Source organism: Prionailurus viverrinus, chromosome A2 (genome assembly GCF_022837055.1).
Source record: "Prionailurus viverrinus isolate Anna chromosome A2, UM_Priviv_1.0, whole genome shotgun sequence".
Lineage (NCBI taxonomy): Eukaryota > Metazoa > Chordata > Mammalia > Carnivora > Felidae > Prionailurus > Prionailurus viverrinus.
Genome location: NC_062562.1, coordinates 135,338,591 through 135,366,303, shown reverse-complemented (window position 1 = coordinate 135,366,303; position 27,713 = coordinate 135,338,591). Strand labels below are relative to the sequence as shown.

Here is a 27,713-nt window from a genome sequence, read left to right as displayed (position 1 = left end):
ACTATTGGGCCCACTTACACAGATTTTTTTGGGTAAACACAGTACCACACTATAAATGTGTTTTCTGTATGATTTTCTTGATAACATTTTCTATTTCTCTAGCTTACTTTATTTTAAGAATATGGTACATAATACATATTACAATCAACATGTGTTAATTATTCCTGTTATCAGTAAAGCTTCCGGTCAACAGTAGGCTATTAGTAGTTAAGTTCTGGGGGAGTCAAAAGTTATATATGGATTTTCAGGGGCATCTGGGTGGCTCAGTCAGTTAAGCATCTGACTCTTGGTTTTGACTCAGGTCACGATCTCAATGCCTGCATCAAGCTCTGCATTGACAGCATGGAGCCTGCTTGGGATTCTTTCTCCCTCACTCTCTGCTCCTCACCTGCTCTAGCACAGGCTCTCTCTCTCTCTCTCTCTCTCTCTCTCTCTCTCTCTGTCTTTCAAAATAAGTAAACTTTAAAAAAAGTTATATATGGATTTTTGACTGCACAGGGTGTGGGCACTGTTAGCCCCCATGTTGTTCAAGGATCAACTGTATATTCTGAGGCAGCAGACTTTTACAGAGGCCTTGGAATAGCAATAACTTACATTATATAGCACTATATGCCTCTGGGTTCATATCACATCCTGTATGTGAGGAGCTAGCTGCAAGGCAGGAGTTATTTTCCCTATTTTACAGACTATGAGACTGAGCCTCAGGGAGGTTGTAATCATTGACTGGATCAAATACAAGACTTGTCTCTCAGGATCCTCATTCAATTCATCATACCATTCTCCTCAGCCCCACATCAAAATTCTCATTTTGTTTATGCAATACTGCTCATTCAAGTGGAGTCACATAGGAATTTCTGAGTCCACATGTCTGGTTACTCTCCCTTCCCTATACCCATGCTTCCCATCCAAACTGATACAGAATGCTTCTCTGACAGAGCAAATCGCCATTTTCACCAGGACAGGGCATCTGATCCAAGCCAGAGGATGTGGCTGTCCTTCTGCTGTCAAACCTCCATGCTAAGTGAGGTTACCCTCACTCCCCAGCAACCAAGCTCCTTTATACCCAGGACCCTTGGGTCATTTGACTAACCACTGGTCACCAGGGTCCCCATTGTCTTGTCATCTCTCTCTGGCTTTTCCATGTTTACCATAAGATGGTATCTTATTCCATTCCTGTAGGGCCAGTTGTTGTCCAACATTAGTACACTCAACAAGTTTCTGGGTGATGTTTGTTAAAATGCAGATGCCTGGGCCCTGAGATCCTAGATTGGTGGGTTTGAGGGTAGGATCCAGGTATCTGTACTCCCTCCCCTATTTTAATGCAAAGGGTCTGGGGAAGATACTTTGAGAAACAAAAGCTGCCTTAGGCTTCATTCCCTACTTCATTCCCTACCTGAGTGTCTGAGAAATCTGACAGTTCTGAGTGGGCATGATAATAGATTAGTTACTGTGTTGCTCCCTACTTTTGAGAGGCAATATTGTCCCCTCCCCTGGTTCATAGCATGAAAGCTAGGTTTGAATCTCAACTCTGCTATGTTATCTTACATAAGCTCTAAGCCTCTCTCTCTTAGTTTCTCATCTGTAAATTGGAGGTCAAATAGTACTTACTTCATAGGATTGTTCTGTGTACTAAATGACTTAACTTATGCAAAATGTTTGGGACAGTGCCTGGGGGCAGTGGTCAGTGCTACATCAGGAGCTTCTGGTCCAAGAATCCCAACCAGGAGAAGTGGGGAAATGTCAGGGATTTCAGTAACAGTGTTGGGAGAATGGAGGAGATATTTTGGAAAAGGAGAACTCTTGGCATTCCTGAAATCGTTTCAGGCAGGTGAGTGCTTATTTTGCATCCTGCCATTATGCAAACAAGAAGGATTAAGTCATCTCTATCAAAGTGCATCACTCATCTCTATCAAGTGCATCAGCCTTCTGGAGTTTATTATAAACATGAGGCACACAGCAACCAAATACATCCTGGGGAAGATGATGCCCCAGCTGACTGAGCTCCTGGATTTGTCAGAAGGTGGCACCAACACCAAGTAATGGGACTCTCTTTGCTTTGGATTAATTCCTTTTTGCCTTCTTCTTTTTCAGTCATTTGAAGGTAACCAACAGGTTTCTCCATCTTTTGCTCTTCTTAGGAGGAAGTAAGAATTACCCTAGGGTTTGTATTACACTTTAAAATTTTAAGTTAGATTTTTCTGTTCTGATAACAAAAATATACATTCCTAGCTTGCATCTTGTTATGCATTGAATTGTGTCCTCCTCAAAAAGACATGTTGAAATCCTAATCCTTAGTACCTCAGAATGTGACCATATTTGGAGACAAGGTCTTGCAGATGTAATTAGGATGAGTTCATACTGGAGTAGGGTGGGCCCTTCATCCAATATGGCTGGCATCCTTATAAGAAGATGGTAATGAGAAGACAAACAGGGAGAAGGCCATGTGATTGGAGTTATGCAGCTGCAAGCCAAGGAATGCCAAACATTGCCAGCAAATCACCAGAAACTAGGAAGAGACAAAGGATTCCCATACAGGTTTCAGGAGGAACATGGCCCTGGTGACATCTTGATTTTGGACATCTAGCCTCCAGAACCATGAGACTATAAACTTCTATTGCTTTAAGCCACCCTGTGTGGGATTGTTGTTAAGATAACCCTAAGAAATGAATATACATTCCTTTCAAATTCCTGAAAACTATCCTCCATGATGATTTCCAGGTTCCAAAGCATTTTCATGCTTCCTGGAGTAGGTTGCCCACCCTCTTTTTCTGGGGATCCCAGATAGAAATGTAAAACTATATTTAGTGTACCTGTGACGAGCTGGCTCTGAACCTTCTTTAGGAACCTGAACCATCTCTTCTGTCAACATGGCCTCACATATTTATGATCACAAAAAGTGCTTAGTTGCAGATGATTTGGTACAAAGCAGACTGCATATCTTTTGATTCCTTATTTAAATCTTCAGTCTTCTGATACCGATTTGGTGGCACTTGCTGATGTTGAGTGTCACCAAACAAGTGATATGGAACAAGTGAACAGAGTAAAAATAGGCCATGTAAGGGCTAGTGATAGGAGAATTGACTGAAGCAGTGAACTTGAACAGGAAGGAGTGGTGCCTTCAGGGATTCTTGTTTGTCATCCTTGAGGAGAAATAACTTCAGCCCTTGGAAGTATTGGAAGTTCTCTTAATAGAAAAGTCCTGCATTGCTTAATGCATGGAAATCTTATTCTACCTCCAAACAGCATTTATAAGGATTCATCTAGAGGCCTCACTTGCTCACGAAATTCTATGTTTACACTTGGGAGTTTGTTATTCTTTAAACTTCTGGGTGTGTCATGGGACAAATATGAATGATTACCACACTAAAGAAAATAAAAGCTCTTTCCATTCTAACAAAGACACAAGAAACGGAAATGTCTTCACCATTTTCAAACTACCGATTGGTCTGCATAGACATTGTTTGAACCAGAGCATTTCCAACCCTCTTAACTTCTTTTCAGTTTCTACAATTCACTTCCTGATGGTGGGAGTTATTTCCTACCATTCAGTTAAGTCAACTAGGGTTACTAATAGCATTCATCTTACCTCACTGCTGGAATATTTTCCCCTCCAGTGCTTAGAGTCTGTTTATTAAACAAATAGAAAATTAATGAAATAAATCTCTGCAGGTTTGAACATTGCTAGGCAAGTAAGGAAAAGGATCTAAACTAGAGTTCTTGTCAGGTCTAAGCAAGGATAATCACAGCCATTATGTGGTTCTCAAGACACAGACCCTAACTTCTACCACAAGGTTTCTCCATCTGAGCACTGTTGGCATTTTGGGCTGGATAATTCTTTGTTGTGGGGTGAAAGTAGGGGTACTGTCCTGTGCACTGTAGAATGATTATCAGTATCCCTATCCTCCACCCGATAGATGCCAGTAGTACCCCCTAAACTGTGACAATTGAAAATAACTCGACACTGCCAAATATCCCTTAGGAGGGAGAGCAAAATTATCCCTGGTTGAAAACTACTGCTCTAGAAAATCATAATTTGGGGCGCCTGGGTGGCGCAGTCGGTTAAGCGTCCGACTTCAGCCAGGTCACGATCTCGCGGCCCGTGAGTTCGAGCCCCACGTCAGGCTCTGGGGTGATGGCTCAGAGCCTGGAGCCTGTTTCCGATTCTGTGTCTCCCTCTCTCTCTGCCCCTCCCCCGTTCATGCTCTGTCTCTCTCTGTCCCAAAAATAAATAAATGTTGAAAAAAAAAATTAAAAAAAAAAAAAAAGAAAATCATAATTTGATACGATGAGCTAGGACCCGAACTTTAGAAATATTTATAGCCTAGAATGCTTGTATATTTATTGCAGGCACTTTTGGTTTATAGTACTATGGCCTTATGAGTTGATTGATTGATTGATTCATTCATTCATTTGTTCAGTATTTATGAAACACCTACTTTTGAGGATGGAATAAGTGAAACAAAGAAACATAGCTGGTTATGAGTCATTGAAAAGAGGGCAGTGCAAATAAAATAGAGATGACCTCTGGCTGCTCAAGCTTATTCAGGAATCATTACCAGGGAGGGGTGATGTCCTTCTATGGTGCACCACCTTATTATTAAGGTAACAGGAATTTTCTTTCTTGCTCCTCCCCAAATCAGTAATAATTTGAATTTAGACTGGAATTTTGAGTAATTTCTTTCAGGACAATGACCCGAGTCCTTCCCTGTTTTAGGGCCTTCCTACCTCCTGTTAGTTTTGCTTGGAACTCTCCTTCCATCACTCTTCACCTGGCTAGCTTGGAGTTTTCATGTATTAATCTAAATGTTCTTTCTTCAAAGACTTCTTTCTGGTCCCCACCCCTTTTCTCACCTGGATGTTTTATCATCCAGCCTTTCTGACACTTATTTAATGGTTTGATTGAGTGAGTGTGTGTTTGAGAAAGAGAGAGGGAGAGAGGGTAAGAGCTAGAGAGAGATTATTTCTGCTACTAGACTATAACCTCCCTGAAATATAGTTTGGTGTGTGTGGGTGTGTGCGCGTGCACGCACGCACGCGCATGTGTGGGAGGGAAGGAGAGAGAGAGAGAGAGCACAAGCAGGGCAGAGGGAGAGGGAGAGAGAGAGAGAGAGAGAGAGAGAGAGAGAATCTTAAGCAGATTTCATGCCCAGAGTAGAGCCTGACTCAGGGCTCTGTCTCAGGACTGTGAGATCATGACCTGATCTGAAATCAAGAGTCAGACACTTGACTAAGCCACTCAGGCTCTCACCTCCCTGGAATATATTAAGTACTAAATTAATATTTGCTGAATAAATGAATGAATTAGTTAATGCTGCCATTTGCTTAGCTATATTTCTCTCTCTTCTATTTACAAGAGCACCAACCTGATAAAATGTCCTTTAGGAAAGAAGTTCTGAATATGTTATTATCCCATCCAAGGGTTAGTAATTGCATATATTGATCTCATTAAGCTATTCTAACACAGTCTTAGTAATTTTGGTGAAAGAGTGATCAAAGGTGATTAATAACAGCAAACTCAGATTAATTCAATTTTTGCTTCTCATGAAATTTGGGTTCAAACCTATGGATTTAGACATAGCTTTGCTTAGGGAGCTGATTAGTTCCTGAAGAAGGCTCAGGTGGTCTGAATTCATGTTTAGCTTTGGCATCATACAGGTTGGGTGCTAAGTGATAGGATTAAAATCATACAGGGCCCTAAATTTGAAACTATATATGGATCAGAGAGAAATAAATTATAGTTGGCTAATGGGAAAATCTGACTCAAAGTAATAGTGCTTCTGCTGCATAGCTCTTAGTCATCTGATTCTATTGCTCTCAGATGGGCTGTTAAAAGAACTTCAGAAATGTGGCCACATGGGCTAGGTGAATTTGACAACTGTCAGCACTCAGAAAGTCTGAGCATTTTTTATTTAGTCAGACTTTTTTAAGACCATTGCTCTAAAGTTGTAAGTAAGGGTGTAATCTGTTAAGTGAATGAAGAGGAATAAACTGGTTACAAAAAAGATTTTTGAAAGTTTGTAATCTACTTTGGAACTGATTTTCTGGTCTATCTTGGGACACAAGCAGACAGTTTTGAGGCAAGGACAATAAAAGGGAAGACCACAGTTCTGAGCACAGATGAGAAGGGAAAATGAACTCCAGCTCCTCATCTCTTTAGTACCAAATATTTATTGGTAGTTTATTCAGCATGTCATCTGTCGTTAGCTCAGTACTTCAAAGATGATTTAACTGAATCCCACAGCCTGAATATTAAGAATGAGAATGACGATTGGTAAAATCTAGGAAGAAAGTAATAAAAGTAGTATTGATGAGGAGTCTTCCACCATTCTCTCTGAATGGACTTCATACACCTTTACAGGCTTCCACTCTTACGAATACTGGTCAACCGGATCATAGAATTTTAGAAATGAAAGCACTTAGGGACCATCTAGTCTCTTATTGATTGCTATAGGTGAAGAAACTGATGTCCAGAGGGTCCAAGTGACCTTTCTAAGCCTCAAGGCAACACTTGAGGTCAGTGTCCAAGAAAGGGTAGAATTCAGACTTTTTCTGAGGCTCAGTTTCCCCATCTGCTCTGAGGAGGAATTGGCATCAGTAAAGCACTTCTCTCTTCTCTGTGCCAGGCACTAGAGAAACGACAGAGACCTGCCTGTTGCTAGGTCCAGTGAAGCTTCCTGTGGCCTCTGTACCAGTAGAAGAAAATTCAGTGCATGTTGTTAGCTCCATTCTTAGTATGCCTGAGCCGTGAACCATGTAGAAAAAGGGGAATGGGGATGACACTGTAACCAGATGGTATTCCTCTTGGGGAGAATAGAAAGAATGAGCAAAAGAAAAGGGAAACAACAGGACTGGATTACATGAGTGACACGAGATTTATCCCACATACAAAGTCTGTCTTATACAGTTGCTATACTACAGTTCCAGAAAGTATTTTTTGTAATAGGAATTTGAGAGACAGTATCATACTCCAATAAAAATGCTAAGGATTCCCCAAAATGAAGACCCTGAGAAGGAATAACTTCCCCATGGTGGCCCTTATGGTCCTGAAAGTTTTATAATGGCACATAATTTTATTATTAAGAAATTCAGACTCTAAACCAGACTCAAATCTGGCTGTACATTAGCCTAACCTGGCAAGCTTTCAGAAAAACAAAAAACAAAAAACAACAATAAGAAAAAAAAACAAATAACAATACATAGGCCTGGGCCCCATCATATATTAGTTCAGTTAGAATTTCTGGGGATGGGATACAACAGTATTTTGAGATGTTCCCCCGATGATTTATGCCTAAATCATGTGGTCTAAAGTCACAAAACAGGCACCCCTTTGCAGAAGCCATACTGTCTAGTGAGTTTAAATCACAATAGGGGTTTATACAAACTGTGAAATTGTTTGAATATGCAATGTGTAGGTGGGAGTGGATGGGCAGGCTTGCCATAGAGATAATATTTCATACTGACCTTTTGGTACATACAATGCATGCATTTTTCAGTGTTCTACTTTCAGATGTTTACCACATGCATTCCCAACCACTGTTTAAAACAATGCCGTACCAACTCCTCTTTGCCCTCAAACAAACCAGGTATCCTGCTGGAATAGAGGAAAAGTGCTCATATTTATGCCAGTGCTTAATTATGAGACTGTGTGTCAATGCTGTTATACATCTATTTGTAATTGCAGAGGTAGAGGAATTTGAGCAGTTACATAGACAAGTTACATAGACAAGTAAAGAATTTAACACACAACTATTATAAAACAACCTCTGTGACACATTCCTGGGATTAACCCCTCTTATTACTTGAAATTTCTTCTCCCAGGAAACCTAACACTTTTTTTTTTTAAGTGTACATCCCTTCCTCCCTTTTCCTTGTCCTGAATGGTGATTGTGTCTGAGCAGTATTTTTCTTCTAAGTCTCATAATAACCTGGCAATACCTAAAGGCAGCTGTCATTCCATGTTCCCTTCCAACTCTTCTAAAAAATTGTCCAAAGCAGTCCCTTGTCAGCCATACCTGGAGGTTTCTCTTCATCCCCTATCTCCTTCCTTTTGCTCTTCTGTGGGATCTTTCTAGCATCTCTACCTCCCTCATAAGATCAAAACAGAACGCATTTTTAATAAGTCTGACAAATAGCAAATGAAGTAGAGAATCTTGTAGGTGACATTTCTTCTGATTGCATTGTCCATTTGATTCCATCTATTATACTTCCTTTAAAGTATCATTATATTACTGAGATGTTTAGTGTTTATGAACAACTGGTAGACTAGCTTGCATCCCCTATTGCCCAAGGGGAATGGAGCATTATGGATTCATTTAAAGGCACATTTACAATAGTGATTATCACCCTGGAGATCTTGGTCCCTTATAGACTGTGGAATTATAACAAAGGGTTTCCATATCTATTATGCTCACCAAGCATCTTGGTTTTCCACATCAAATTTCCACAGACATGACAACCTTTTCCTGGTATTTTCTTATTTTTTATAAATTTACCTTATTTTTTATAAATTTTTATAAAATTTTTATAAATTGTTTCCTACTTAATATCTATACGTTTTATTTCTAGTCATTTATCATTATCTCACTTTGTATAGGCCTTTATCTTTAATAGGGCCATAAATATAGGCCCTATATTTATGGGCTACTTATAATTTGTCACAACCACTTTGATATTATTTTTATCACAGATATTAACAAGGTCATTGTAATTGGTGTCATTTGTAAGTTGTGAGTCCTCTTGTTCATTCCAGTCATTGATAAAATATTAAATGTGCTAGGTAGGGCTGTGGTCTTGGCTGTATGTTAGATACCAGTCACACCTAAAATTCTCATTACACATCATCACCCTTTTTTTGATGGCTACTTTCTAGTCCTATCTATTCTTAACTAAATAAGATCCTGATCTCCTATACTTAGCTTGTTGTTAGGGAAACTGGAGTCAAACCAAAAAAATCTTACTTTTATACATATTGCAGTAAATCCACTTCCTCTCACAGGAGATGAGAGAAAGGATGGAAAAGGAGCTAACTTCTTTTCATTTGGGACAGACATCAACAATGAAATGAATGATGTCTGATCTTTTCTAGAGACATCTATATGTATTGGTCCATTTTTCTTCTCCTCCTCCTCTTTCTTCTCTTTCTCCTCCTTCTCCTTCTTAAACCTGAGACCTATGAGAGAGGACCTCTGAGGTACAAAGAAACTTCTATGCTGTTGGAATAGTGGATTAATGGTTACCACCTACCAGTTAGTAAAATCTCAGAGCTCTATGTACTTAAGATCTAGAAGTAATAAAGCCAAAGAGAAGGAAAAAGAAGCTTGGGTTTCTCAAGGCTTTTGGCTCCTTCAGGTGTGGAAGGTTTGAATTTTTCTTCAGAGCTGTCTCCTGACTTAGTCATTCCTCTGATGTTTGCCATTGTCCAGAGGCATATGGGTGGTCTGGCAGGGAATTCTTACCCCCTTCTTTGTAAGGGATTTCTCATGTGTCCCAATATCCAACTGTCAGTCTTCTGGCCCCAGTGGGCAACGTCAAACATCAATAATGGCATCTCTTGGCATTCTGGGAATTTGCCTGCCCTACGTGCCAGAAACTTAGGAGAAACTCCCAGGCCCTGGGAGACCATCCAGGTGCCATAGCCTGCTCACTGAAGGCTCAGGAGAGATGCATTTGTGTCCTCCTCAAACTAGAAACAAAAATAAAATTTTTAATAATAAACATATACACAGAACATGTTTTCTCTTTACTTTAGTAAATAGAGTTGATATTTTTGGATTTATTATCTGGATATTTTTTTTTTTTTAGAAGGTTTAAAATGTGGCTGCCATAGAGAAAGGGGCAAAGGAAGACACTCAATAATGTAATCCTGTTGTCCTTTCACTTGCAGGAGACATTCAGTTACTTAAAGAAGAATTTCAGCAGACAACTTGACATCCATTTTCTGATGGCAGACTCAGTGTGGGGCCCTGGGGTGGGTACTGGGCAGCCACAGTTCTGGGGCCACCAGGGGGTCACTGTCTAGCTCTGAAGGACTCAGGCATGCAGTGGAAAGGGAAGGTGGGGAAGACATGGGGATAGAGAAGCAGAATACTTAGAAGGTTTTGATGTATACCAAAATAGAGATAAAAACAAAATGTGGTGGAAGTGAAGAAAAGAGATAACCAATTCCTATGAGATTGGTCAGCAAAAGCTAACAGAGGCGCCCATGTCTCAGATGAGCCCTGGCAGAAGGCTGTGGTTCTGTCAGGAAGACTCTGGTGTGGAAGGACTCAGGACATGCTTTGTGCCTGGTTTGGAGTGCATGCTTCTTAAATATTTGTTAAATGGCCTTTCTAAGGGAGTACATTATCTGAGAATGACTCTCATTCTCACCTCTATAACTACAGTAATGGAGGTGTTTACTTAAAATAGTTTGGTGAAATGGTGATTATTAACTATTTTGGGCAATTTCTCTCCCTATTAAAAAGCATGGTGCTCAGGATCAAGTAAGGAAGAGATCTGTTGACCTAACCAAAATAATTGGTGATCTACAATGAATGCAATTCCATTTCCTTGACATATTTTGGTATACCCATTTCCAGCTATATTTTATTACTGCTAATCATATAGAAAAGGCCAACAGTGAGCCATGATTGATAAAACACTCCCATTGTTCTTCTGAGAGATTAATGGTGCCTTGTAAAATGCCTTATTAAGTCTGTTCCTTACTTCTGGCATTTGTTTTTGAGAACAAATACATAATTACTAGGGAGGAAGTCTCAGAGAAACTACTTTCAGGATTAAAGAGGCATTTCTCGGGGCGCCTGGGTGGCGCAGTCGGTTGGGCGACCGACTTCAGCCAGGTCACGATCTCGCGGTCCGTGAGTTCGAGCCCCGCGTCGGGCTCTGGGCTGATGGCTCAGAGCCTGGAGCCTGTTTCCGATTCTGTGTCTCCCTCTCTCTCTGCCCCTCCCCCGTTCATGCTCTGTCTCTCTCTGTCCCAAAAATAAATAAACGTTAAAAAAAAAAAAAAAAAAAAGAGGCATTTCTCCTACTAGCATAAAACTAAGGTTTTTCTCAACTGTTTTCTGTTTTCACAACGTTTTACTGTAACAGCACAAATGTCTAGAAAATCGAATAGGCAAATTGAGAGCCTTAAATAAAGCTGTTAAATTGAAAGTGCCTGTCAGGACGTGCCTCATTCTCTCACATCTGCTCCTCCTCCCCACACATCCAGGTAGGACCAGCCACACCCCAGGCACTTTGGCCAACCTGGGCAATCAGGATGCTTTAAAGACCCAGGTGATTGAGCACAAGCCAGCACTGCATCTTGTCTGGTTCTGGGCATGTATTACTCTTTAGTCACTGAGACCACATCCCCACTTTGTACCCCAATTCTGGTCTTTGGGACTTGACCCTCCCTCTCTTATTGGGAACTCACCCAGCATCTAGATTTCTTGAGGTCTGGGGTCTTACATTAATTAGTCTTCACATTGGTCCTTTTCCCTCCTTCCCCAACCCACCTGCCAGCATCTAGAGTCTGACCTTAGGACTACAGGCCTGTCACTCCCAACTCAGAGGACTTCTGGAATCCCCCTTGCCAAATGCTGTCCACCTACTCTGAGAACACAGTCATCTCTTTCTGCACTGTGGTGACATGACTGTCTTCTTGGACTATGATCTATTGCTGGAGAGAGAGAGAGAGAGAGGCACTGGCTGGAGTACAATGGTTAAGAACCTGAGCTCTAGAATCTCACTGTCTAGGTTCAAACTCTGACTCAACCACTTCTTACCTATGTAATTCTGAGTAAATGAATAAGCCTGAGCTTCCTTATCTGCAAAGGGAATATAATGGTGATAATAATAATAGTCCCTACCTCAAAGGGTCATTGGAGGAGTAAGTAATCTGTGCCACTGAGCTAGCGTGTAGGAATGTTGGCAGAAGCATCCCATCTCCTGTTTGACTCTTGCCTGCACATCTGGCACCCTTTGGATGGCCCCACTGCTTGAATTTAGCCCTTTTTATTAGTAAAGGCCGTATCTCATCAGTTCGCTTCCTGGCCTAATAATGCCTTGGTGGATTGCTGTGGCTTATAAAGGGACAAATGCCTTGGCTGGGCACAGAAGACCCTGCTGATCTGGGTATTGGTTGTGTCCCTTGCTTCCGCCCCACTGACCGTGTCATCAGACATGGCAGCATTGTGCAAAGAAAGAAATGGACGTGGGGCTACTGGAGTTGGCATGTGCAAAGCTCATTCTAGCACAGACTGGATGGCAAGATGGGGAGAAGGGGCCTTCTTTTTTTCTCTATCTTTGCTTCTTTTTTTCCCAGTCTTACACTTTCTCAACTACTTGGGTCCCTATATCAGCATCTTTTCCAGTTACTCATTGTAAGTGAGAAGATGTAATTGTGTTTGATACCTGCAACAAATAGGAGATGATCCAATGCAAGCTCTAGACACAATTTATCTTTTTACATAGACTCTATCAATGTCCATTTTTACTGTAATGTCCTTGCTGGGCTCAGGAAAGGTTTATATATTGAATACAGCTTTAAAAGTTTTACTTTTAAATTGCTGTAAGATAGAATATTAAGCACATATACACAACATCAAATTTATTTAAGCCTCCTCCAAATTAAAAATGCCTGGCTCTTAATTACCTAAACAGCTGACAGTAGCTGAAGAGGAAGCTTGGTTGTGCCTTTAGGAATATGTATTTCCCCTGCCATGAAATAATGACCAACAAGAAGACATCTTTTCAAGGTTAAATAAAAGAAAACAAGATGTATTTTATATCTGAAACATCAACATAGTTCCCATGAGAGGCAGGAAGTATGTATTCTGTGCAGGTGTAAATCCGTTCTATCAAAGAATTCCCTTGGTAGTTGCACAGTACATGGATCATGCAGATTTCCTTTAAGACAAAATTAAAAACACTTCCCCCAACCCTAAACAATGGTTTATGTGAAAAGCATGCCATTTTATGTTTCCTGGACTAACTGAAAAATAGTTAAAACTATTTTAAACATTTTAATCCTTGACGGAGGAATTGACAAAATATGTGATGGAAGGATGTCAGTTTCATTAACCTTGTTTTCTCTCCCTGTTGCAGGGAGAGAAACTAAAGGCTGACAGTAGAGTAGATTGGCACTTAAGAGCTCCTCCTTCAAGTTACAGTGCAGCTTGATGGTTGCGATGAAGGGCAAGAAGGGGTCAGCTGGAAAGAAAGGCATGTCACGCCCATTCTGCTAAAAATTAGTGTGTATAGGGATTCCTTATACACATGCCCATTCTGCTAAAAATTAGTGTGTATAGGGATTCCCAGTGTAATCCAAGTTATAGGAATCAGCTATAGGCCATTGCCAATCCATCTGTGACCATATAATTTATCTCTTAAGCTATGACACTTCTGAATGTGGAAGAGGCACTATTAAGAGGCCATATCTATTAAGGCCTATTATGGCACTATTAAGGGCCATATTAAGAGGCCAATAGTTACTTGGGGCTGATCACTACCAACTGGTCTGAATGGGACAAACTAGAGCCTGTGGCTACCCACTCCTAGGTCACCCTGCAGTGCTAAGTTTATGGTTGGCTATAAACCCAAGTGGCCTCAAGGGATGGAGAATCATTGAGCAAAGTGGATTTGGGAGCCTTTCATGGTGTTTCAAAACTCTCTGGTAGGTTTAAGCTAGCCTAATCCTCAAATATTCTTCTGGAAGGGAGAATATCTAGAATTATACAGTGTTACTATATAGTCCTCTATTTTCTTAGGATAGAGCCATCCATGGTGTATGTCTTTAAGCCAAACTTTCTAAACCTATACAAAATGTAGTTACATTGTGAAAATCATATAGGGAATTTTGAAAAATATAGATCCTTAGGCTCCAACTCTAGATATTCTAAGTTAATCGATCTATAGTAAGCTCAGACACCTGTATTTTTTAAAAAAATTTTTAAATATTTATTTTTTGAGAGAGAGAGAGAGAGAGAGACAGAGAGCGTGAGCACAAGTGGCGGAGGGGCAGAGAGAAAGGGAAACACAGAATCCGAAACAGGCTCCAGGCTCTGAGCTGTCAGCACAGAGCCCCATGCAGGGTTCAAACTCACAAACCATGAGATCATGACCTGAGCTGAAGTCGGATGCTCAGCCGACAGCCACCCAGCCTCCCCGGGCACCTGTATTTTAAAAAAATTCCTTTGGTGATTCTGATGCCTAGCCACATTTTTATAACCCTCTTGGGTTTGTAAAGAGGCTATAAGGTTCTTAAAGAGCTGCAAATTTTAAGGATTCAATAGGAATATTAGAAGTTGAGAGCCAATGCTGGAAGAGAGAATATGAAAGAACAGAAATATTTTCCATAATTTAATTACATTTTAAATAGGACAGAAACAGAGGCAAATTGTTTAAAAATATATATGTTCCTTATTTTGCCCATGCCTTGTTTACTGGCTCAGGAACAATTTGAGGCATTATAAATGAGTCATTTTTTGAACTAAGCCCTGAAGGTTATAAAGTTTTAACAGACAGTAGAATTTGTTAAAGAAATTCCAGCAAAAGTTTGCAAAGTAAACTATATAGAGGCAAGGAAATAGCTTTATACTCTGTGAGGAGTGCTCCTATCTATCTTGCTCCATATGGTAGCCACTGGCATAGTACGTAATAATTGTTTACTTAAAGGTAGATGACTTTTTGAGGGAATGCTATTATATGAGAATGATTCTCATTCTTTTCTTTATAGTTAGAGAAATTGAAGCATAGAAACAAAATAGCTTGCCCAAAATATTTTTAGGGCTGGTGTTTATTAGCTTTTATTAGCCAAACAAGTTTGATTCTTATTTATAAGCCCAATTCTCAGGGACTGCTGTTGGCCCCACCATTCTTTACTTCTTCCTTGGTGTCCAGCCTTCCACTAATGGGACTAGATACTTTCTAACTGAAAGAGATCATGAAAGTTTTAGGCCATTATGGTGAAACCAAAACTGATCTGATTGCTGTGTGTATGCTTTCCCTTGACTGTTAAAGGAAAAGAATTTTGTGTCTGTGCATATTTAAGAATGACTACATTCAAGTTTTAGAGAAGAAAGTTACAAAAGTTGCAAAAATATTTTTTCTTATCTTGGCACAATACTCTTTCCACTCTATCAAGGTGCCTCTGAGTACCTATACACCAGGCATTTATCTTGGGGCTGGGGGCTTCTTTTTTTAAGAAACTTCTTTTAAAAGAAGTATAGTAAGCAAATCTCTTTCTCTATGGCTTTAGGGTACTGTAAAGCAGATAATATATACAAGATCCAGAGTGTGGAAGAAAAAAGAGTGTTTCTTGGCATAAATCACCTTTGTATGAAAACAGCACCCTTGCCCTTTCCTCACACAAACCAAGCCAGGAGTATCATGAAAGGGTCCAGAACCCCACAGATCAGTGCGCGCAGCCCTGTTCTTGCAGGGGCCAGTTCTCTGTGGGTGTTTCATCATAGAGAACTTATGTTGAAAAGTAGGGCAAATTAAAGCAGTTTCATTCAGAATATGAAAATGTCTGTTATTTTATGGACTTGAGTGGGCAGGATGCATAAGCAGGTGGTTTTTCAAATTACTGGACTTTCCAGATGCTGTTTACTATTGCAGCTGTTCTTACTTTAAGCCCTTTTAAAATGTAGCCAATGCTGTTGTTAATTGGAAGAATAAGCCACACCATGAACTTTTTCATAATTCAAAGACATTTGGTGTATCTTGTCTAAATTTTAATAAGTTTTATGAAATTTCATAACCAAACCAAATTTGAGTTAATCTTTCAGTGTCTTTTGATGACAGGAGATGGAGAAGAAAAAAAGACTTTCTTTTAATAAACATTTAAAACGTATATCATTGTTGGCTAAACTTGTGTTTTCAGATGCTTATGAATGAATAATAACCCCCAACTTAGTATCATTCTTTATTCAGTGATGTGAGAATAATTTCCCACCAAAAATGACCATAATGCTCCTTTACAAGCTGGAGATTCTGAATTCCATGCATGATCTCGTCCTATGTGGCATGTGTATCACCATCTTGTGAAGCTATCTCCTACACAAATAAACCAACAAAATCGACTCCAACAGAAGAAAATATTAATAGGGTACTGAGTGCTTTGAGACCATCTGATCTTTTAAGTTTTATGCTTTGATTATATGTATATCAAATAAACAGAGAATTAAAAATGACCTTTATATTGAGATTAATTGTCAATGGCTCTAGATTGCTTTCTAGCTGAAAGGGATCAGGGAGGCATTAGGATGTCATTTTGAAATCAAAACCAGTCTGATTACCATGTGTATGACTCTTTTTTGACTTCCAAAGAAAATTTTGTGTCTGAAAATATTTAAGAATTATTACATTCAAGTTTTAGGATAGAAAGTTACAAATGCATATTTTTATTTTCCAACCAAGTTCTTCTCTCATATGTTCTGATTTTTCTCAGAACTAATCTCATAATCGTCTCAATTCATTCCTTCCCTCAAAGCAATAGTCTATAAGAATCACATAATCTTGTCTATCCTTCCTTATATTTCAAAATATCTGTTTTGGACAGTAATCATTTGAAAACATGGATAAAATTTTAAACTTCCTTATTTAAATTTCCCTTAAATAATTGGAAGTTAGGCTGGTAACCATTATGTTCTCTTCCAATTATAAAATTCTGTCACTTTGTGCTTTTTATCCCCAGTGCCACTGCATACCGTCTTTCTCATTTCATGTCTAGACCATAATACAATTACCTCTTAACAGTTCTCTGCTCATCCAGACTGTCTACCTTTCCTTACATAGTATAGTTTAACTAGTCATCTTCCAGAAAGCCCACCCTCACCATGTCGTACTCAAACTTGAAGTCTTCTTGCCTTCTCACTGCTGAGATGATAAAGTCCAAAGTTATCATGAGTGCTGAATAAAGGATTCTGCCGTCTGGCCATGATCATCTGGCTCATCTTTATGACGTACCATTCTGCCACATGAACTCTCTAATTCCGATCAAAACGGGCTACTAAACCTTCCATCATGCCCTGTATGAGACATTCCCATCTCTGCCTGGTTTATTTAGAACGCCCTCCTGTGCTTTTCTCAGCTATTTGCATTCTATTTGCCCTTTGTGATCCAACTCAGATTGCACTCTTTTGTGCTCTTCTCTATTTTTTTTTTAATTTTTTTTTTCAACGTTTATTTATTTTGGGGACAGAGAGAGACAGAGCATGAACGGGGGAGGGGCAGAGAGAGAGGGAGACACAGAATCGGAAACAGGCTCCAGGCTCCGAGCCATCAGCCCAGAGCCCGACGCGGGGCTCGAACTCACGGACCGCGAGATCATGACCTGGCTGAAGTCGGACGCTTAACCGACTGCGCCACCCAGGTGCCCCTGTGCTCTTCTCTATTAAACTATAATCCGTCTCCCTTCCCTCACCCTGTTGTGCTACCCACAGGAAGGTCTCCCTAACACTTAACATCAATATCGTTCACTTTTTTTTTTAATTTTATTGAAGAATAATTGACAAGTATAATTGAATGTATTCAAAGTGTACAATGTGATAATCTGATATACATCTACATTGTTTAGCAAGATCAAGATAATACCATTCACTTTTTAAAAACCTTTTTATTATTCAATATTCAATAATACTTACTTTTGACTTATTACATTATATATTTGATCTATTTCCAAAATGATGATGAGAAGTTTTATAGTAGACACCACATAAAATATCCTGTCTTAAAAAAGAAAGTGAAAATACAAAACCATATGTGGGAAAGAGTAAGTAACATGGGTTAATGAAACTTAAAATCTAGTTATATGTTTCCTGGCAGTCAAAGCAAAAAGGACCCATTAGTTACCATTTGGCAGTGACTTACTATTGTGATATGGTGTGTGTGTATTTTTTTCAACATTTTATCTATTTACATCTTGTCTCACTAACTGTAATCCTTGTGATTGTTAGGACTTATTTTGGGAATTATCCTTTGTAGTATGTAACACAGTGTGTAGTCTAGCATATGATGAATTTAACAAAGCAATTGATTGATGGCTAATATGATATCTGAACCCATTTTATTTATATAGAAGTTACAAATAAGTGCATAGTAAACATACAAATGAAAATGTGAACATAAAAAGAAGACAGTAATCTCAGAGAGAGAATGAGGGTCCGAAGTTGTGATCACTTTAATCAGAAGAAATTTTAAAAAGCATTCATAGTCTACTATTTGTGGACAAATGTCTATACAGATATCTCATAGTATAGCAAACCTTTAGTGAGATAAACTAATTTTATTGGAATGAATTGTATAGACCAATTTATGTCATTATCACTAGTGGAATAGGTGATAATACTCTACCCTCTTGAAATATAAATTCATGGCATACCCAGCTTCTGAGTTTTCTTTTCCTCCCTAAGTAGCTGTTTTATGAGACTGAAAGGACACTGTGCAGATGAACCATGCTGTTCCTCACACTGTACATCAGTGTTTCATTTCTTCTCCTTCTAGAGTTATTTTTCTAAACTTGGTATAAGAGACTTTTAAAAGTGCAGGGAACTAGTCTGGCGCTGTCCAAAAGCAATTTCCATGATGATGGAAATGTTCTGTACCTGTGCTAATACAGGAGCCAGTAACCTCATATACTGAGAACTCAGATTGTGGCTAGTGTGACTGAGGAACTGAATTTTAAATTTTATTTAATGTTAATTATTTGAAATTGAAATTGAAAGAGCCACAAGAGGCTAGAGACGACAGACTCAGCAGAGGCAGCTTTTATGGAGCTGCTTGCCTTTCAAACAGGCCTTTCCTTACCTGATTTGGTATCCTGACCACTGTTTCTTCTATTATCACATGAAGTTTTAAGCTACTGTGCATTCACAGAACTTGGGATGATTTTGTTATTTTAAGAAGTCTGTGTCATCAAAAGGAAAATTTAGGGAAATTTATTATTTACTGCCATGTACATTGGAGAGAATCATCCCTCTTTCTGTCATCATGTCTGTGCTTGGACTCAAAGAAAAACACTTATAAAATAGGAGTCTCCATAGAATATAGGCCACCCTTCCTGTCTCTACTGGCAGACAGCACTCTTTGGGCAAAATTTGTACTTGTAGCTTGGGTCTCTCTTTGTAGAGCATTCTCTGAAGTCCTCTCTTGACCAAGCAGCTGGTCTCCAAAATCTTCCCAAGGTGGATTTTTCTGTCCAACTGTCTTGTTTTGCTCATAGGAGCAAATGGGAGGGGTTTGCTTTCTCTAGGCCAGCAGGAGCTTGCTGTAACTCTTCCTTTTAATTTTTTTTTTTTTTTTTTTTTAATATGAGGATCCCCACACTTGCTCTTTGAAATGCTATTCTGTAAACTGCTATTTCCTCTAAGCCTGTTATGCCTTTTTTCCATCTGTGTTGAAGTCTCTTTTCCCAGTGGGGCCTTTCTTTCTCAGCTTAGTCATGCTATGTGTAGAGACCCACATCCACACTGCTGGCCTCTCTGACTCATCCTGGGAGGCTTGCTTGCTCCAGGAACCCCACTCACACTATGGTGGAACAACAGGGAGGCTCCAATGAAGCTGGCCCTTTCTGAAATCTGCCTCTTTTCCTGGCATCTCTTCTCATCCAAAGCTACATGAGACTGGCAAAAAATAAAAATGCCCTGCCCCGCCCCCCTTACCCCTTTGAAGTAATGCTTCTAGTAAATAGTTTTTATCAACTTTAATTTCCAGTTTATAAACTACTCTTGTTATTGCTGCTGCTTTTAAATATTCCATAATCTGGCTAGTAGAAAAACCCACTAATGCTCCAGTTTTCCTTTTTCCTCCATCAGCAAGCCAAGAGAGTCAGTTCTGACAGTTACATTTTCCTTCCAGTTACAGGTTAAATTGTTTCCCTTTTTGAAATATATTATTCATAAATGTGAACAGTTTCTGAACTCTAGCTCCTCCCATCCACAGATAGAAGGCTGGGTACATGGAAGTCACTCATCTGCCCCATTGGCTGTTCTGGGTTATGCAGAATTGGGTCTTCACACTGTAATCTTTCAGGCCAGGATTTTCCTTGGCCTTCCCCACCCCTCAAAGAAAACTCTCTGCCAAGAATGGCTTAGGCCCATGATTTCCCAATCCAGATGGGTTCAGACAATAAATTTCTCTGACTTGATTTGCTAAAAGTGTCAAAGTTGAATAATATAATGATAATCAAAAACTGACCACTGATTGAAATCTAAATTTGGCCAATAACTCCTTCAATTAACTTTTTTTTTAATCACTAAAAACATTCTGAAAGTATAAAAAGGAACTCCAACCTGAGTGTCCCATTAGCTGAGGGAAGGCTGACTCAGGTAGTCACTGAAGAAACAATTTTATATACCTAACTAGAGGTGTCTATGGGAGAAATCAAGAAGTACACATTATTTTCGGTTGTGTAAATTAGCTTGATTGTGCATGAGTACAATACCTTTCCAGTTAAAATACCTTTCATATATATAATATTATATCCTATTATATATAATATGTACTATATGTATTACTTGTACTTAGTCTGAAGCATTTTTACCCACTGTATTATTTTCAAGAAAATATCTTGATTGGAGCTACGATAATCTGCCCACTCTGCATTCCGGTTCTCATCTTGGCACAAGACCTTATGCAATGACCTTACTGCTTTAATTCTATGTGCAATAGGGCACCACCCTTCACTAGACGTTAAGCCTGGGAATAGACAGAGGGTGACCTGCAGGGCAACTGTCCCACCCTCCCAAGGAGTGTGGGTCAATCTGTTGCAGAGATCCAGAGGTTCATTTGCCAGGAGAAAAGTGCAGTTGTAGGAAAAGTGCAGTTATATGAAACTCCATTAGCTACATTCTGGCTGAACTAACCAGCAGGAGGGGGGAGGGGATATGTGACATTTCTGAAAACTGCTGGAGCTCCCACACATCAAGCCCAGAAAACGATATGTGTGGCAAAGGTACAGAAGGATGCACAGCCTGCTTGCCAGAAGAGAGCTGTCCCAACCCTGACAGCGTCTCAGGGGCGGGGGTGGGGTGGGGGGCGTCCTTTATACGCTGGCCGCCTCACCTTACCTTGACAACGTCGTCATTGAGATGCTTGGGATCGCGGTTGACCAAGTCGATCTCCTTCGTGTGCGCGTCGTACACTTGCTTCTCGTTAATCTCTTCTGCCATGGCCTTGTTGTTGGGCTTGTAGATATTGCCCTGTTCCCGGATGGGAACAGTGTAGAGATGTCCCTGCGGAGGGCAGACGGCCAGGAGGGGGGAGGGTGGTCCGGGCAATAGGAAGAAAATTTCAAAAAGGAAAACAAGTGATCAGAAGTCAGGCTGGCGGCGGAGCAAACCTTGAGGCTCAAAATCGAACTAACCGCTTCGGCAGCGGTGGCTCAGCGCACAGTAAACTCCTTGGCGCCGCTAGCTTTTTAAGAGGATCGAGCAGAGGACACCACACCCCTCCGTACCAGGCAGGGAGCTCCTGTCTCCCCCGCCCGCCGCCAGGGGTCAGGGCAAACCCCGCGGCGCAGTCAGCCCAGGCCCCCGCCCAGCGCGCGCCCTGCGGGAGGTACCCCGCGGTACCCCGCGGAGACCCCAGCAGGCGAGGGGATCCGATCTCTGACGTCTGTCCAGCCACTCTTTCCGCCACGCCACGCTCGCCCCGAGTGCTTCACCTGCTCCATTTTCCCCTCCCCCATTCCTCCTCTCAGTAAGCTCTTCCAGCTTATCTTTCAGATCCAGGTTGAACACCCCCGACCCAAAACTGGGCTGTCCCCATTTTTGTTGCTTCCAGGTCGCATATCCCTCGCACCTGTTCGCGCCCCACCCCCCAATCTCCCTCTGCGCTCTTTGTCCCTACACTGCTCTCCCCGCCCTCGTAGTGGTCACAGCCCGAAAGCCCCCATCTCTGGGCCAAGCCATGTGTCAACCCCCCTAAACTCCCTAGACCAATGGTATCTCACCTGCACTGCGCCCTCGACCCACCCTCAGGTCACTCCTAGGCTGCCGGCCGGTGGCTGAGCGGCGGCCCTGTTTGGGAAAACGAGGTCTCCACACTCGGGCGGAGCCCGAGCGCAGGAGGGTAGTTGGACCTGGTGGTGGTAGTTGGGGAGAGTAGAGCTCCATCCTTCTCCAAACACCCCCTCCAGGCGCCAAGATGCAGGAAGAGTTCTTGAGGTGGCCCAAGAGCTTTGGAAAGTGCAAACATGACTCTGCCGTTCCGGCCAACCGGTCCAGGTGCCTGGCGGGGAGTCGCGGGGACCGTCCCCAGGATTGCGGGTGAATGACTTCCCACCCTGCGTTCCAGCTCGCCGCCTCCCAGCAGTCAGGGATTGGACGGTGGGAGTCCCGAAATAAAGCAGCACCCCGGACCCACCTAGAAATACGTCCTCGGTCCGGCAAGCAGACCTAATTTCAGGACCCCCGCCCTCTTTTCCTCCTCTCTCTAGTTTGGGGGGCCCAGGGCCCCCTTCTCGATAGGAAAATCTAAAACATTCCTGCCTTCTCTTCAGCTCCCCGCCCAGGCCCATTCCTCAGAGGTGCCAGCGCGAGAGGAGTGTTCTAAAGTCAAGAGAGGGCTGGGGCAAGGAAAGCAGTCGGAATATTTGGAGTGGGAGATAGCAGAAGGAGACACTTCTTGTGCTCTCCAGGGCCCGGCGCGCACCCACCCAAGCCTACCTCGGAGTCTACGTATTTGCCCCCAGACATGCTGGCCCGTGGCTGGATGAAGGCTCTGAGATTTCCCTGGGCTGTTATTTAAGGGAACTGAGGAAGGAAGATCTTGTATTGTATGGGGGAAAAAAAAGGCGCTGGCGGGGGGCGGTGGCTGGGAGGGAGCCTCCTGGCCGCCGGCCAAGGGTTTGTTCTGCTCGCGGTTGGCCGGGACTTGCGCTGCGCCGGGTCTAGGCACATCCCCAAGGTTCTGGCAGCGGAGGCTGGGGAGCGCCCGCAGGGAGGAAAGAGCAATGAAAAAGTGTTTCACCCGCTCTGAGTTGCTTGGGCAGATATTTTAAACCTGGGGCAAGATTTTCCCAGTTATGAACCACTGAGAGGCGTCCTGCGGAGAGCGAATGTTTTTGCAGTGCATCATCCCTGAAGGGGTGGGGAGTGCAGGGACACGGCGCACAAGCAGAGATGCCCAGTATGGGCACCAGAGCTTCAGAAAGAATTCTGCTCTGTTCTGAGCCGTTTCTTCCCATCGCCCACGTTCCATCTCTGATCAAGACACAGCTATCTCCCTGTTCCACAGAGGAAGGGATGAAAAATGGCCCGGGACCTTTAGGTGCATTTCGTCTAAACACAAGGAAGGAATTTGTGTGGGCGCGTGTGTGTGGTGTGCTTTTGGTGACAATCCTTTACATCTAGTCGGTGTGGATGGAAACTTGGAGAAGCAGGCATGTAGAATTTGATATTTCCCAAACCACTTCTGAAATTCTCCCAAATGCTTTGAAATAAATGAAAATGTTAAAGTTTACTGTTCTTTTTGGAACAAAGGAAATTTATGCCAACACGTTATGCCGTATTTACAAAATAACATAAAATATTTACAGTTGTAGAAATATTTAACTGGGCTGCAAGTTTATCATAGAGGAGTTTTTTCTAATGTACTTGGCTGTGAGTTACAGGAGACTTGGTTTTTCTACTGTTTGATTGGAAGTTTAAAAAATTGTTAGCAGTTAAAATGCTCTATCTCTTCCTGAATCTGGGGCTGCTTTCTTTATTATAAAGCAACATAAGAATTAAACAATAAGCAGTCATTTTACATTTGAGCTATCATGAGTCAAGATATTCGCTATTCAGAAAGGACATTTTAACTAAGGTTCCATATACAATCAAAAGTAAAATTATGGCTTGAAATAAAAAAGCTGAGAATAACCTGAAGGGGCACAGGTTACATTAAAAATAAAGGCAGTCTGTACATACAGGTGGGGGCACAAAAGGGGGGGGGGGAAGAGGAATAGAAGATGGAACCCTTAGAGTTAATTATCTAGATGGAGAGAAGATACAAAAATATAAAAGAAAGTATAAAGGACAGGCTATTGTTGATAGCAAAAAAAACAATATAATTAAAAAAATTTTTTTTAATTACATGTCAGGACAAATATCACAAATGTTGGCATGACTTTGATTTTGCTGGCTAGTAATTATTAGAATACTGATGATCTCCTAAAAAATTGGGATTTTAAACGTTATATTTCTGCCAAATTCCATTTCTAAATTCTTTGAACAAATTGTGTGTTAACAAACATGATATGCTAGGAAAGAGTGGTGTCAGCGTCAATGTGTTGTGTGGTGCCCAGTCTACCTCTAATGATTGCTGAAAAACTGCTGTTCATCTAACTCTTCCTTCATAAGTGTTGGTTGCAAAGCAATTGTGGTTATGTTCTATGGAAAAATGTGGAAACCCTTTCCCATCTATTGTTATTCAGTCCTCAGCTGTGATGAGTAATCTTGACTGTGAAAAAAGCCAACAGGAACTGGGAGAGAGTGTGTCCTGCATTCCAGCAAGGAATGGACTTTCCGGGGAGGCCGTGAGTGAATGCTTAACTAGCACTCACCGGAGGGAAATCCAAGGCGAAGTCAAATCAACAGCAGCACACGGAATCATAATGATCACTGAAGCGTTGTCAATGCCGGAATGAATCCCTAATGAGAGGAAAAACCACAAACTCTTCATTAACCTGCCTCAACAAGAAGCTAGAACCAAAAAGAAACAGATTATATGGTTTGTAATAGCTAAATTGGGGAATTGGCTCCAACTTCATGAGAAATAAAGATAGGAGAACATTGTTAGCATAGGTATAATATTTGAAATGAATAGATGATACAGAAAACATAATATTTTTTTTGATACCCCTGCAGATAACTTAGGTTTGGAGGTAAGTCGATAACTTTCTCCAAATCATTTACTAAAAAATGAGTGTATGGCAACTCATTTGGCCTATATATATTTTTTTATTTAAAAAAATTTTTTTCACATTTATTTACTTTTGAGACAGAGAGAGAGACAGAGCATGAACGGGGGAGGGTCAGAGAGAGAGAGGGAGACACAGAATCTGAAACAGGCTCCAGGCTCTGAGCTGTCAGCACAGAGCCCAACGCGGGGCTCGAACTCACAGACCGCGAGATCATGACCTGAGCCGAAGTCAGCCGCTTAACCCACTGAGCCACCCAGGCGCCCCAAAAGAAACAGCCTTAAGGTCAGCTTATGCATTATATGTTACTGAAAATATAGAGCTAAAAGGGACACCATTCATCCAAATCCATCTGTTTTAGAGATGAGGAAATTCAAGTCTAAATACATGAAAATGATTTGTTCTTAAGGAGTTTTGTGGGGTAATGAAACATTTTAAAGTTGATAAATAACCAGAGCACCTGTTAACTGATGGGGTTTTGTGATGGGGGTTTGATGCTGATGGCCAAGAGAGAATTCTTGAAGATGTCTTTGGTGCAAAAAGGTGATCTTTATTAAAGCATGGGGACAGGACCCATGGGCAGAAAGAGATGCACTGGGGTTGTGAAGAGCGATCCATATATACTGTGGATTTGGGAGAGAAAAAGTCAAGGGGAGGTTTCTTAAAGGGATTTCCATATGCTAAAGAAGACTCATAGATAACTGGAGGCCTAGCTATTGTCAAGCTAAGGTTGTTTTCCCTTCTAGCAAAGCATTAACACTAAGACAGTAGGGCATTCCTGGACTTTAGGTTATTAAAAAGATTGCCTTTTTTTTTTTTTTTTTTTTTTTGTAATTGTACTAGGTTATTTGTAAACCGATGAAGACTCTTATCAGTTTAACCAATTGGTTTTTGTCCTTTCCTTTGTTCCTGGACAACCAGGAGTGCCTGAGGAATATCACATGTATCCCACCTTGGGGTGGGTGTGGGGTGGTGGTGTGCTAGCTTGTGCTTGGCTCTCAGCTTGCCTTATGGTCCCTTATCATTAACAGTTTCTGGGACATAGGATTTTTAAGCAGCCTGGTGAGGACCTACTCATGGTAAAACTGTGAAGTTAATTGGGGCACCTGGGTGGCTCAGTCAGTTAAGCGTCAGACTCTTGGTTTTGATTCAGGTCAGGATCTCAAGGTCCCTGAAATCCAGCTCCACATTGGGCTCTGTGCTTCCAGCTGACAGCATGGAGCCTGCTTGGGATTCTTTCTCTCCTCTCTCTGTGCACCCCCCACTCCTGAGTGCAGGCACACAGAGGCACACGTGCTCTCTCTCAAAAATAAATACACATTAAAAAATAATTGTGAAGTTAATTGCCTTTTGTGTTCTCTTATCTTCTCTAGCCTCCTCCTCCTACCACCTTCCTGCCCCCCCCCACCCTACCTCTCCAGCTTCCCTTTCCAGTCACCTTGAGGTCCTGTTATGCTAAACTGGCTTCATCAATTTCCACTCTAGGATTAGGAGTCTAAGGTTTGACATGGATTACAGTACAATCCATGGTTTTAAGAAGAAGCATCTTTCCAACATTTATCAACACTCAGAAGCCCAAGACTGCCCAAATATGACTTTGTCAGTGAGTTCAGAAAAGGGATTACTGTTTGCATCATAACAGTGGTTATCATGTAGCAGTGACTCACACACAGCCAGGACACTGAGGCTTTTCTTTCTAGGAGGCAGCTTTTTTCGTACCATCATGGGCTCAGTGGGCTAAGACCCAAAAGGCTGAGCCCTGAGCACAGCTAGGGGCTGCCTTTTGTACAATTTTTGCTCCTTTGTCTCCCATATATGGTAACATACAGTCTGAATGGTCGGTCTATGTTAGAGTTGTGATGTTGCGTGCACACATACATAGCCAGGCTGCCTTCCCTTGTCTTAAGGTATTCACCACATTCCTTAGGGAGGGGCTCTGCCACTTTCCCCTCTTTGATGCTTGGACCCCCTATTTTGGGTCAAAGAGCATCATCTTGGTTTAGAAGTTTATATTTCCATAACATCATCACATGCATGGCAGTTTTCCTTTCAACCATTACCTCAATGAGGCTGGAGACAGACCGTATAACCAGGGGAACTAGGCACGGTAGGATTAAGTAAGCTCCCAAAATCAAGAGGATAATACCTTTGAGGGTTTTGAATCCCCTGAGAGTTGAAAACCGTCCTCCAAATAACTCCCTGGGGTCCCAAACTTTCCAGTTCTGGACTGGGACATGAGCAACATTTCTCATTCTATCTGTAATCTCCTCTATGACTTTTCCTTGGCCTGAGAAGTGGGTATGGTATAGTGACTCCCTGGCCTGATCTGGTTATGCGAATGCATGGGTCACAGGATGAGGAATCTAGGTCTACAGAAGGGATCCAGATTAGAAGAAACCAATACCAATGAAGCATCCTATCCACAAAGGGAAGGTAAATGCTAACAGAAACCTGTCACCACACTTCCAGCCAGTCAGGGCAGCCTCTGCCAATCCTGTGGTGAAAAGTAGAGCAAGAATTACAATAACAGTGAGAAACAAGGGGCAACAGTCATCACAGTAAGGAAACAGATATAGAAAATAAGGACAGTTTATTTGTTCCACTGGGCCGTCGATTCCTCAAGCTTCTGTGTAGATTAGTCAGCTTCCGGAGTGACGAAAGCAGGGCTGCAGTCTCCCAGAGCCTCTGGAGTTGCGAATTGCTTCTTCCATATGGTCAGCTTACAACGCGTTATTGGATCAGGAATGCACTCCCAGTTTCGAGATGCCGGCTTCACTCTGTTGTGGTGAATTCAGGGACCCACCTTGGCTACCTTTACTGCACT

The 27,713-nt window shown here is 41.5% G+C and overlaps 1 protein-coding gene across 1 annotated transcript in view; it reads right to left on the bottom strand.

Moving 5' to 3' along the window:
- CAV1 (caveolin 1) overlaps positions 1-22,958 on the bottom strand; it is a 35,521-nt gene extending 12,563 nt beyond the window's left edge. The window contains exons 1-2 of the mRNA XM_047849095.1: positions 22,653-22,958; positions 21,054-21,218 (exon numbers count right to left, since the gene is read on the bottom strand). Coding sequence (XP_047705051.1) covers positions 21,054-21,218; positions 22,653-22,682 — 195 coding nt within the window. The 5' untranslated portion in view covers positions 22,683-22,958. The remainder of the gene's footprint in view (positions 1-21,053; positions 21,219-22,652) is intronic.
- Positions 22,959-27,713: the final 4,755 nt, after the last annotated feature.